A 13,047-nucleotide genomic window follows, 5' to 3' on the forward strand; every position below is an offset into this window, starting at 1 on the left:
TCGACTTTGAGAAGGCGTACGGCAAGGTAGACTGGTCCTTCTTGGAAGGTACACTCTCTCGGTTCGGTTTCCCGGACAAGTGGATCAGAGGTATTGCTAGCCTCTACAGGTCGGCCTCCAGTCAGGTTATCATCAGCGGCAGGATGGGGGAGAGATTCACACTCGAGCGCTCCGTGCGTGAGGGCTGTCTGCTAGCGCCCTACCTCTTCCTATTTTTTGCGGAGGCCATGACCCACTCCCTTCGAGCCCGTACCACTGGTCTTCGCGGGATGCGTCTCCCTATTCGAGATGGTGCAAAACTTCTGGACTCCAAGTATGCAGAGGACACAGCCCTATATGTGCAGAATGATGTCGAGTCACTGGAGCGAGTGAGACTGTCCCTAGAGATTTTTTGCCTTGCGGCTGGGGCGAAAATCAACTGGCATAAATCAGTTGGTTTTCTTACGGATCCGGGAGCCAGCTCACAGTGGGGTATTTTCCTGGGGTTTCGTTGGATCCCTAGAGGACAGACGACACGTTACCTGGGATTCCAGGTAGGCTTGGACATCACGCTGGCTCAACAGTTCTTGCCGGTCGTAGCCTCCATACGACGGAAGCTTGCTTTCTGGAGCACAGCTCAGCTATCCTTGGCAGGCAAGGCCCTTGTGGTCAACCAGGTCCTTCTTGCCACTGCTATAGCATGGTCTCAGCGCGTGTACCCCCCAGAGAGGGGGTGTTTGGCAGCCATCTATCCGGTGGATCTTCACTTCTGCCCCTTTGACTCAACCCCATTCCCCCTTCCTCCGTAGCCTCGTCTCGGTCTGGAGGAAGTTGCAACACAGCCTCTCCCAGGTTCCCCCTAGCTGCCAAGAGGAGATAGACAGACAGCCCCTGATCTGGAGCAGCCAAGTGACAGATGATACAGGTCGCCAGCTTGGAGAGAGATCCCATATCCCTTTGGGCGCTCTGGACGCGTGGGCCCGCACGCTCGCTCCGGGTTTGGAGGGACGTCTACAGCCAGTTGAGCCCATGCGAGCTGACAGCAGCAGTAGGTACGGCACGTGGGATCCAGGCTCGGCGAGCGGAGATTGATGCTACCATTCCTGCACGTTGGAGGATTCCCATGGCCACCGAACAGCTCTTCCCGGAAGATGAGAGGTGGCTAGGACAGTTCACTCCACGGGGCATTCCCTTGGTGGTTGAAGGTCTTTTCTCGGACTCCTCGATACACTTCTTCTCCGTCGTCGATGATAGCCGCCTACAGAGCAGAGAGGCCGTGATCGACCCCCAGCTTCCCTGGCAGCGCCTTCGCATTGTAGGGCTGCAAGGGAAGACGTGGCATATAGACCCCCTGTTTATGCAGAACCAGGATTGGAGACTCTAGATATGGGAGGGCCGTTCCTTGACAGAGGTGGAGTGGGACCCAGGGGAGTGGAGTTGGCCACCATTGGAGACCTCAGAGAACCCTACCCCCTTCTTCTCTTACAATGCGCGTACGGGTAGGCGTGCTCTTGGGGCTCTCCAGCGCGGGCTACCAACACAGGCACATAGTTGATATGCCCAAGGGATATCTCTGGTCTTTCTTCGCACTTTCTGGAAGACTCTTTGGGCTAGCTGGCAGCCAAGGAAGATCTCTTACTTCCTTTGGATGGTGGCACACAAGGGGCTACCAGTTGGCAGCTCGCTGAGGAAGATGGGGCAGGAGGGGCACTGCCAAATGTGTTTTCGGGACGAGTCGTCCCTGAAACACTGCCTTTGGAGCTGCTCGCATGCGCAGACAATTTGGAAGGGAGTCATGGGGATCTTAGCGAGGGCTGCACCTGAGCTAGGACCGATCACTTGGGGAGCCGTTTGCTGGTGCAGCACTGAGATGGGACATCACTTGGCTTATGAGTTCTCTAGACAGGATCCCGTCTTCTTCATCACGCAGGCCACATGGGCATACATGGACAGCTTCCCTTGGCATCTGACAGAGACAGATGCAGGAGCGATGACTCGGCACCCAGTTTGGGAGATCATAGGGAGCATTGCAGGCTGGCATATCTGGACTTCCAGATGCGCGCAGACCGTAGGAGATCAGACTTCTTCTGCTACCCAAACCCTAGCAGACATTTGGAGCACGATCGTTCATACGCTCAAGGGTCAGTGGGATCAGATTCAGGGGGAGTCCCGGGCAGGGAAGGAAAAGAGACGGCGCTTCCTTCATGACTGGGACCACCGGGAGTTGTTCTTCCAGCACTCTACTCAGAGTCTTCAGTGGCATTACGCCCCCCCACCGTGGCTGTTTGTCCACTCTCCGATGATTATGCCCTGAGAGGCTTGTAATTAGCATTTTGGCTCCTCGGGCTGTATCCATTTTGTGATTGCAGCCCGCTGGCCTTTAGGCCTTCTTGTACTCTCGCTTTCAAGTAATATAACTAGCACTACTTTTTGCGCAAAAAAATAAGAGACAGAATATTCCCACAACACATTATGAGGTGCAAAAGAAGGTAAGCAGTCGTCACCTTTAGGCTTGATAGGAATGGTCCGACATTAGGGGACAAGATATTTAATGTGCAATCAAACATTTCAACCATCTTTCAAGTACTACATACATCGAATACGAGTATGTTCTCCAGGGTTTAATATAGCACAGGCTGTCCTATTTTCTGAAAATGCTTCACCTAAAAGCATCATCATGCCTGTTAACTGTTGTAAAGCATGCCTTCCAAAGTTGTCAAATGAGTAAGAAGAGTCGCAGTTATTATGATTTTTCCTTCAGAGAAAACAAGTACTTCACCAAGTAAGTTGTCTTTATTATCCAGAAGTAGATTCCCAGTGCTTATTGTTGAAGATTGGCGTCCCATAGAGTATTTGATTCTAAGACACTCATCGCAAGAATGAATTGAAACACAATGACAAATGAAGGGAACATCACAAACCCAATGGAAGCAAGGGAAAAGAATTCATAGCTAAGGTCACTTGCCAGACCTTTTTGCTCCCTTGAAGCAAGCCTATGTCATATTACAGATCATTTATGACTACAAAGAAAATGTAATCCACTACATGGAACAATGGAGAGACAAAGAAGGCAACTCCCAAGTCAGTATAATTCGAACAACATTTTAAAAAGTATCCTAAAAGGGGCACATCATAGCAGCATAAATGTTAAAATCATGTCAAAAAGAATACACAAAATATGAAAGGGAAAAGCATCACAGCATCATACATGTTGAAATCTGGAACTGCGACAATGTTGAAAAGATCCAGATCGTATTCGCGTCCAAAAACCTGCACAATATCAAATATAATAATGTGACTTCTTTCCATACCTACACGCTGGAACTGCCTTTTACAGAAGAAGGCGGGGAAGATGCGCAAGTTTGTTCACCAGCAACCTACCTCTTCATCCCATTTCATTGCAGCTTTTAAAGAATACATTGCATGTGCAGTCCGTGGCACATCCTGCTCTGGAGTCCAAATGCGTAGTGTAATATTACGTCCTGAGCATGTGGTGAAAACATCATCTCGACTTACAAGCTGACCAGCCACCAGAGCAAATAAATAGCACGGTTTCTTGAACGGATCCTCCCAAATCGCATAATGCCTACCCTCCTGTTGCAAAACCAGTACACCTTGCTGAGAAGACTTATCAAAACAGACCAATACTTGCAGGAAATATCCAAAAGGAGTTGTCTATGTGGTAGAGAAATATTGACATTACACAACAAAACCTGATAAGCCAAGCCATATCACTCACAGGAAGATCCCCTTGTGCAATAAGATTTCCATTAGACAAAAGGACCCGGTATAACTCCTTATCAGCCTCAATGCGAGTGGTGAATTTAGCCATGACATCAGGCCGATCCTGAACAGAATATCACGTAAAAATGAATAAATATTAGCAATGAAAGCATCAGTGTGTCCACAAACAGGCATCACGAGCATACAAACACTAGTGATCTTCATTTGAAAAAGAGTCCACTGGCAATGATACTGTTGGGATAACTATGGTCAAGGGATTGCTCTATGGTGCATGTGTGCATCTAGGGGAGTCACATGTGTGTGTGTGTGTTGTAGAGGCACATCTAGTGCTATGATGTGTCTAGTGTGTGACCTAAGTGATGATGTAAGCCAAAGGCCCCCACATGGGAGGTTCCTTTGATTTAGGCTAGTCCCACTGATGTAGGGGCTGATTGCCACTGATATAGGGGAGGTGCCTACACCATCCTCTCTTTCTATAAAATGGAGGTCATTCCTTTATTCTAATACATGGATTTTGCCTCACTTGTGCTCTCACTCTTTGTGCCATGATGCATCTCTTCTACCCCACACTCCTCTACATTTGGTATCAAAGCTAGTAGGCTTTGTAGAACTCATTTTGGTAGTGCCACCTCATCATCTTCTCCAACACTTCTTTTTCAGCTTTCTTCCTCCTTCCTTCTCAGAATTTGCTTAGCTCTGTTCTCCCAATTCCTTGCGACTTTTGCCAAGCCCTTCCAGCTAGAGTTTCTACACTATGGGACGCTCCTCTGGCCCAAAGCATTTCCCTAGATATGGTGTATTCCACCCGCGCTGATTCAAGCAAGCTGAGACGAAAAAACGCGCAATTCTGCTCTTCTGCTCAACCATTGCCTGAGCCCTCCTAGCACAAGCTGGTCCATGCCTAGAGCCTGCTGCTGATGAGTTTTGAAGGCCAATGCTTGCTGGAGCAAGGAGAAATCAGAGAAAAGACAGTCAACCTTCGAAAGGCGCAACTCTCCCAGACAAAAAGGCGCACTATTTCAGCAATGCTCTGTGGTGAACTTACTTGGGTATTCAAGCTTTAATTTTGCACAGAAAGCCCTATGCAGATCAAAACCCTGATAGCGGAGCTGGAGGTGTTCCCTATTTTCCCTTTGACCCAAGTGGTACTACACGGATTGGATTGTATGCTCTTGGCGCATGTGGGATCGATGATGACAAGAGAATTACTTTTCAGCCTAGCTGGTACTCCGTGTCAATTGTCTACAGTTGCTTCTACTGAGCATCAAATTGTTATGCCATTCCATGCACACAGATTGATGCTATCCGAGTCCCGACAGCTGAGGAGGAGCAGTATTAGGATGACCAATCAGAACTTTATTCAATCTCTCTTGATGCAGTGATGGCTGATTAGAGTACAAACAACCCCTCAGATTGAAAGGGAACATTAGAAGTACCCACAGTTTTCTATCAACACTAAGGCTCTACTGAAAATTGGGTTTGCAGGTAAGAGTACAAACAACCCCTCAGATTGAAAGGAAACATTAGAAGTACCCACAGTTTTCTATCAACACTAAGACCCTACTGAAAATTGGGTTTGCAAGTACAAATATTGATCGTGGGTTGATAGTTGAGGTTGCCAAATTTGCTAAAAAGAACAGGCAAAAAAATTAAGTGGATAAGTAGAGGAGGAGCACAGGACATACCTAGTCCTCAAAGAAGGGGACTATGTATATCTACGTCTCCATAAGAATAGCTATGCCTCCCTAAAGGGTGACACCAACACCAAGCAAGCTCATTGGTATTATGGTCCCTACAAGTAGAAAAGGGGATAGGGCCAGAGAGAAAGGGGATAGAATGAGCAGAAGGGAGAGAAAGGAAGGGGCAGAAGGACGGAAAGTTGAAGGAATGGGACTTGGGAAGGGGGAGGGGAGGGGGGGGGGGGGAGAGAGAGAGAGAGAGAGAGAGAGAGAGAGAGAGAGAGAGAGAGAGAGTTTGTTATAGCCTTCGGAAGACCGATGGGTCCATGAGACTAAACGAAATCTGATTCAACAAGATGAAAGGGAGGAGCTTCTAAAATGAGCATCATCACCCTTGCTAGATGCTAAATGCTACACAGTCATAAAAGCATCAGTACTACATAGTCCTAACATCACCATCATCATCATCATCATCATCATCATCACCATCGTCATCATCATGTCATATCAAATCCAATGTCAAGTCTAGTCCGGTGTAGGAGATACTGGAAGTCCCTGGAATGAGTCATGAAGGGCCCAATGGATAGAGGGATGTGGTGGTATAAGATTAGAGATAAGGCATTGGCAGCTATCTGTATGTGTGGTCCGACATGGCCTCCTCGCTATGGCTCTGCATCTAACAAGGCCATGGTAACTCATGTAGGTCACATAGGTCACGCCTCCGACCTGTTTGTGGTCTGGCGTGGCATCTTGGCTGTGGCTGGTCACTCATGTAGGGCGCGCCCCAAGCTTGAACATGGAAGGGATGTCTCCAAGCATGATATGTGCATCCTCCCTCAGTCAGGTGTGTCATGTCGTTGGCTCTCGATCACCTTGTCGACTACCTGTGGAACGTGATCTGGCTGAAAGAACTCTGTGATCATGCTCTGAGATGAGTCTGCCTACATCCCCCGTCCTTGTCTCTGTACTCTAAGTAGGTGCTCTCAATACCTCACTGCCGTATGGATGAAGGCCGCTAGGCATCTCTCGTCTGGATAGGAAAGGAAGTGGGAGAGCAGTCCAAAGCTATATCCCTAAAGAGACAATAGTAGCGGCCTCAAAGCTTGTAGTACACTGGACAGTGGGCACCTGAAGATGAAACACTCCTCTGACTTGATCTGCTATGGATCACACAAGGTGCAAATCTGCCGCACCATGGGTACTCCATCAGCTCACCCACTCTCAACACGGAGTTGCTATGATGAAACCCAAAACTGCTTGATAGAGATCTCAATGAATGGGAAAGATGGATCTAACTATATCCAAGAGGATCCATAAAGCCCTCATCCGAAGTGCACAAACAGTGATCTCTATGGAAGCTAAGCTTCAATGGGAGCTCACTCGGAGCCAACCAAGTCATGAATGTGTGTAGCTGTAGGAGGTCTTCGCGTATGACCTGGTTGACATCATGATATCCAACCGGGAGAAATAGCGCATCACTGCTTGTATTGGTCGATGACACTGAGTATGTGATCCATGGTCCCATGGTCACGTTGGAAGCCAGTCTGCCCCTCTGTCCTAAGTCCTTCATCAACATAGCTTCAATTACCAAGGGGAGCTGGTTGAGATCATGCAGCCATACACCTATTTCTAGGGGCAGTCTTCGTGGGCCCACGACTCACACGTGGACAAGAAGCCTTGGCTCAACTAGAGAGAGAATGCTTTCAGGCACACTTCTAGGACCCTCCAACAAAGAGATGGCTATTTGATCCACTTGATCCCTCTCCAGTACAGCTTGGATGCCCCATCCCTCCAGATACCGCATGATGTATCATACAGCTGGATCTACTCCAGCTCTATACATGATACATCGTGGACTTTGGGGGCGAACCAGAAGTTTCCCACCAAGATCCTATTCTATCATGATAACTTCATAAGAGTATTGAAGGATGGAGCGATTACCACAGGCCAATATTTGACAAATGGGTTTCGCACACATTGAGAATTGCCATCAGACAAATGCGGGTCTCATCCCATCAGCTGTCGAAGTAGGGAGAGCTACAGGCACACCAAGAGAGCATCCGATCTTCAAGTCATGCACAGTGGCAGAGGTGGAGACAGAGGAGCACTTCCTATGCACTTGCCCATGAGGTTCGAGGATGGTACCATTGTCTCTGTCAAGAGGGGCACGAGTTTGGGTCAGTATCCCAGCTGATCCACTCCCGTGCCGAAGTCTACATTGGCCTCTATCTGATGGAAATGCGACGACATAGAGAGACCTTACTTTAGCAGTTCAAACGGCAGGAGGTGACACTACCACAGGAATCAAATCATGCACAGCGACACGTCACCAACTTCTTTGCATTCAAGTCATCCTCGGGACAAGTAGAGTAGAGAAGGAGATAGCCAACATGGGCATGGATCAGCAGGAAGAGGTGGCGGAAAGTAATGGAGCCAAAGACATAGAGACCATGCACGATGCAGAAGTTGACCAGAGCACGTATGATAGAGGTCCAGCCCATCCCTACCCTACCCATCTTGAGCTCTTGAGACGGCCCACCAGATACACAGATCACGAAGACTACGCCCCCCACCGCAGCGAGAGACGACCCGACTAACACAGATACGAAACATCTTCATGTCTCATCAGAGAGCCACCATGGTGCCTAGATATATATATGGAGCACTAGCTTTGAGTGTTTGAGTTTTTGACCTTATTAGCTTAGCACTCAGCAAAGGCCTTAGCGAGAATGGCTTGTATGAGTTACTTTCTTCATTGTACTTTGTCTCATAGGCCTGTGAGGCCTCCCGAAGACATTATACATCTCTCTCTCTCTCTCTCTCTCTCTCTCTCTCTCTCTCTCTCTCCGCGAGGGGTCCTCTACCCCGCACGTCTGCACTAGACTCCTGCACCACACCTCAGCTCCCGTGCCAGTCCTCAGCCCACACCTGCCTGCTCACAGGTCCTGTGCCCTCCCTCTCAGCTAGCGCCACTCCCCAGCCCACCATTTGAGGCCACGCCAGCCGTTTTGCTGCTGCTGCTGCACCCGCATCTGCTGCTCACAGTTCCAGCCACTCCTAGGCCTCCACCTAGGCCTCTCTGCCCCTCCTAGGAGGCTGGTCACAGCCCACAGGCCGCTCACAGCTCCAGCCAGACAAAGGACCTAAATACCAACAAGAAGGTCAAGAATCGAATCAAACGCAGAGGAAGCAGACGAAAGGGTCCCAGCAACACATTAACACGATGCAATACTGAAAAACACAAGGGAAAAGACAAGGGAGAGAGACCAGCACGCTTGAAGTTCTCCCAGGACAGTAAACATGTAAGATTTGCTTTTTTTTAATATATTGCTGCACAACAAATAGGTGACAAGAGTGAGCCTACAAAATGCCGACACATGGTTGTGTTGAAGACAAATGGGGTAAACAAGCCCTAGACAGTGCCATGGCAACTTACTCAGCAGGGACACCCAATAAAGCGGCAGAAGATGTTCTCCCTATCCTGTGAGACAGCTTGGAGGGTGGGGAAAGCTGAGGCACCGGCAAGGCCACTGGTGGTAAGATTTCGAAGAAAAGAGGACAGATCCACTCTTATGAGCATGAGGGCATCATTGAAAGGTACCAGGACCCTTTTAGATGATGATCTCACCCTTCTACAGCAGGAGCATCGAAGGGAGGGAATGGTGAAAGTGATAGCAGCAACACAGGAAGGAAAATGGGCAGCATACAGAGATGGGAAAGTGATTATCCGTGAGAGAGCAGCAAGAGCAGAAAGAGAAGAGGAGAGAGAGGAGGGTGAATTGTGACGGTGTCAAACCAATGGGCAGGGCACACAAAGAGACTTGAAAATAGCAGTGTGGAATTGTAATGGTACCCTTTGGTCCAACAGAGACTCGGGGACAACAGGCACTAGGACAGGCAGGCTTCTAGAGACAGCACTCTACTCTAGATCACATTTTCACCCTGCGAGCTATCGTTGAGGAGGCGAGGTCCAAACGCCAGAAAGTCTACACATGCTTTATAGATTTTCGGAAGGCTTTTGACACTATCCCGCGATCCCGCATGATCAAAAGACTACAAGAGCTGCAGATTCCAGAGATGTTGATTTGGGTCGTGCCTGTTTCAGCCCATATAAAGCTTTGTTGAGCTTGCATACTTGAAGTGCATTTGCTATAATTTCAAAGCCTGGAGGTTGTTTGACATACACCTCTTCTAGCAAGTCCCCATTTAAGAAGGCTGTTTTTATGTCCAACTGATGAACATGCCACTCAAAATGTGCAGCCATTGCAATAACTGATCGGATGGTGGTCATCCGGGATGTAGGAGCGAATGTCTCCTCATAATCTATGCCCTTTTTCTGAGCATAGCCTTTAGCAACCAGCCTTGCCTTATATCTGTCAATGGAGCCATCTGGCTTCCGTTTGACCTTGAAAACCCATCGTGTGCCAATGGCATGTTTACCTGGTGGCAAGTCTACAACATCCCAAGTCTGATTTTTTGCAATGGACTGCAACTCATCGTGCATGGCATTCATCCAATGCACATTATCCTTTGCCTCTTCGAATGTGGCAAGCTCCTCCTCATCAAGAAGAGTACCTGCATATGCTAATTCCACTGAATTAGCACCTTCCATGTGCCTTGCTGCACTGCAAGTCCTGCCAGGTAACGGAGCATCAATTTTATTCTCCCTGAGAGTCTGTAACAGCCAATTTGGGACTGTTTTTGCTGCATGTATGTCTGCAATTTCTTGCTGCACCACCTGTTCCACTGCCTGTGGAGGGGGCAAGACATCCTGTGGCGGAACTAAAGCATATGAAGGTTGCTGTAAATTCTGATTTGCATGAGAAAAATCAGCAAGCAACCCCTCAAAGACATCCTCTGAAGACGAAGGCATTTGAAATTCAGCCTGAGTGTGAGCTGAATTTTCAAAAAAAATCACATCTCTACTGACTATGATCTTGCGTGTAGCAGGATTGTAGAGACGGTACCCCTTGCTTTCTGCACTGTACCCAACAAATATGCACTTAATGGCTTTATCAGACAATTTGTGCCTAAATTCAACTGGCACATGAGCATAAGCAATGCATCCAAAGACTCGGAAGTGATCCACTGAAGGCTTCCTGTCATTCCAGACCTCATAAGGAGTTTTTGTTTTTAAAGCTTTAGTGGGAGCCCGATTCAAAATGTAATTGGCACACATAAAACCCTCTAGCCAAAATTTGTGAGGCATGTGTTTGCTTTTCAGCATACATCTGTCCATCTCCATGAGGGTTCTATTTTTCCTCTCAGCTTTGCCATTTTGTTGAGGGGTCAACCTGACTGTGAGCTGATGCACAATACCCTTGCCTTTGAGAAAAGCATAAAATTCTGCAGACAAGTATTCCACACCTCTATCTGTGCGCAATGTCTATATCTTGAGTCCTGTTTCATTTTCAACCATGGCTGAAAAATTTTTAAACACCGTGAACACTTCAGATTTGTGTTTCAGCCTATAAACCCAAGTAAAATTGGAGTAATCATCAATAAATGTAACGAAGTAGAGATGACCACCCAACGATGGGGTCCTCATGGGACCACAGACATCACTGTGTATAAGCTGTAATTTGCGGACAGCTTTAACTGAACCATCCTTCTTGAAGGGGAATCTATGCATCTTGCCTAAAATGCACCCTTCACACGCATGTGGAGGAGGTATCTCAAGAGGTGGCAATGCATCAACCATAGAATACTTCTGAAATGTAATCAAGCTGTTGTAATGCATGTGGCCATATCGGGCATGCCATAATTCTGCATTCTGCATGGCAGCTGTAGGGGTAGAAACTGCAAGAGCATGGGCTGCTCTTTTCTCAAAAATATCAAGCTGAAAAAGCCCTCGCAGCAGAGTACCAGACAACCTTAAGGCATAGTCATCTTCCCTATCTCGGACAGCACATTTGTCATCCTCAAAGATGACCTGAAATCCATCTCTGTTAAGAGTGGACACTGAAAGAAGATTTTTGGTTATGCCAGGCACATATAAGACATCTCAAAGTCTGAAAATTGAGCCATCAATGGCAGTGAGCTCAACATCTCCTGTGCCACGTACTGAATATGATGAGTTGTTGGCACAAGTGACTTTCTTACCAACGGGAGGTGGATGCAAGGAAGTAAAAAGACACTTCCTAGAAGTGATGTGCTTGGATGCACCTCTGTCAAAATACCAAGTGTTCAGTGTTTCATTGACACTGAAAGCAGATGCATCCATAGAAGAGTCATAACTGCAAGTCAAAAATGCATATGTATCATCACTGCAAGTGGCTGTACTATCCCGAGCATCTGGAACAGCCAACCTAGAATTTGAAATGCAAGATAAAAAGGCATAATCCTGTCCAACAAAGTTGGCTGCAGCATCCCCACTGTCAGATGCATGAGGAGCTGAATCTGAAACAGCCATACCGGAGCTGTTTTTCTTCTCTTTTGCAAGCCTTTTCCTGCATTCTGCTATGTGATGACCTGGCTTTTTGCAGTAGTGACAAAAACCCTTCTTCTTGGGCTTACTTGCATCATTTTTAGCCTTTTGGGAAGGCTGTCCTGACCCACTGGAAGGCTGATTTACTGATGTCTTTGCCTGGCCCTTTGTTTTTTATTTAAACTTTGAGAGCATGGCTTGTTCACCTGCACGTGAAGCCAAATTTTTCCTGGTCTGCTCTTCCTGAAGCAGAAGTCCTATCAACTCATGAAAAGTGAGAGGATTTGCATCCCCCCTCAATGATAAGTTCAGCGAGGTATGAAAGCTGAGATAAGACTCAGGAAGAGAATTCAGAGTGGTTGTAATCATCTCTGAATCAGGAATAATTTCATCTATATTTAACAATTGCTCTCTGAGATCCTGTAGCTTTGTGAGGTGGACTGACATGGAGTCACCCTCTTCCATATGTGTATTACTCAACTCTCTTTTCAAGAAAGATACCCTTGCATCATTTCGAGCTGCATACATGCTTTCCAAAATATCCCACGCTGCCCTGGAGGTCTTACACGACCGGATATGCGGAATGATAAATCTTTTCACTGAAAGAGAGATGCATGACAAAGCTAAGGCATCCCGTGAATCCCATCTCTTCTGCTCTGGAGTAGTGATTGTAGCTGCACCAACAACTTGTCCTGCAGCTGCACCCTGTGCACGACCTCTTCCACCTCCTTGCTGGGGAGGGGTAGCAGGTGCAATATCTGCTGGTCGGATCTCATCCCCATTGACATAATCCCATAAATTGCGAGAAATCAGAATATTTCGTACCATGAAACTCCAGAGGGAGTAGTTGGTACCATCCAACTTGTCTTCCTGTGAAAGACCACCAAACTGGAAGTCATTCTGATTTTGATGGGCCATATCTGAGAAAGAGATTGAAGCAGATACAAAACTGAATTCCCTTACTGGGAATGAAATGCCCAACTCCCAAAAACACAGCCAAGCACGGGCTGTAAATGCAACTTAGATTTCTGTACTTGCACTGTCAGAAATCTGTCCAAGCATCAAAAACTCTCCAAAATCTGCCAAAAGTGCTGCAAAACACTCCAAGAAAGGCAATATGAACTGAAAACTCCGGAAATTGCTCTCCCAACACAAAAAGCCCCAAAATAGGCCTGAAATTGCAACCGGAAAGGGGCAAATTGATCAAAAGCCCCAAAT

General features: G+C 47.4%; 1 protein-coding gene across 1 annotated transcript in view; it reads right to left on the reverse strand.

Moving 5' to 3' along the window:
- LOC147894787 (Peptidase M1 family protein) overlaps positions 1-13,047 on the reverse strand; it is an 88,226-nt gene that overhangs the window by 60,391 nt on the left and 14,788 nt on the right. Inside the window, exons 9-11 of the mRNA XM_087384370.1 lie at positions 3,719-3,826; positions 3,361-3,573; positions 3,188-3,249 (exon numbers count right to left, since the gene is read on the reverse strand). Coding sequence (XP_087240496.1) covers positions 3,188-3,249; positions 3,361-3,573; positions 3,719-3,826 — 383 coding nt within the window. The remainder of the gene's footprint in view (positions 1-3,187; positions 3,250-3,360; positions 3,574-3,718; positions 3,827-13,047) is intronic.

This window comes from Dipteris shenzhenensis, chromosome 14, assembly GCF_047967505.1.
Source record: "Dipteris shenzhenensis isolate YYH24624 ecotype China chromosome 14, Dip_SZ_1.0, whole genome shotgun sequence".
In the NCBI taxonomy this organism is placed as follows: Eukaryota; Viridiplantae; Streptophyta; class Polypodiopsida; order Gleicheniales; family Dipteridaceae; genus Dipteris; species Dipteris shenzhenensis.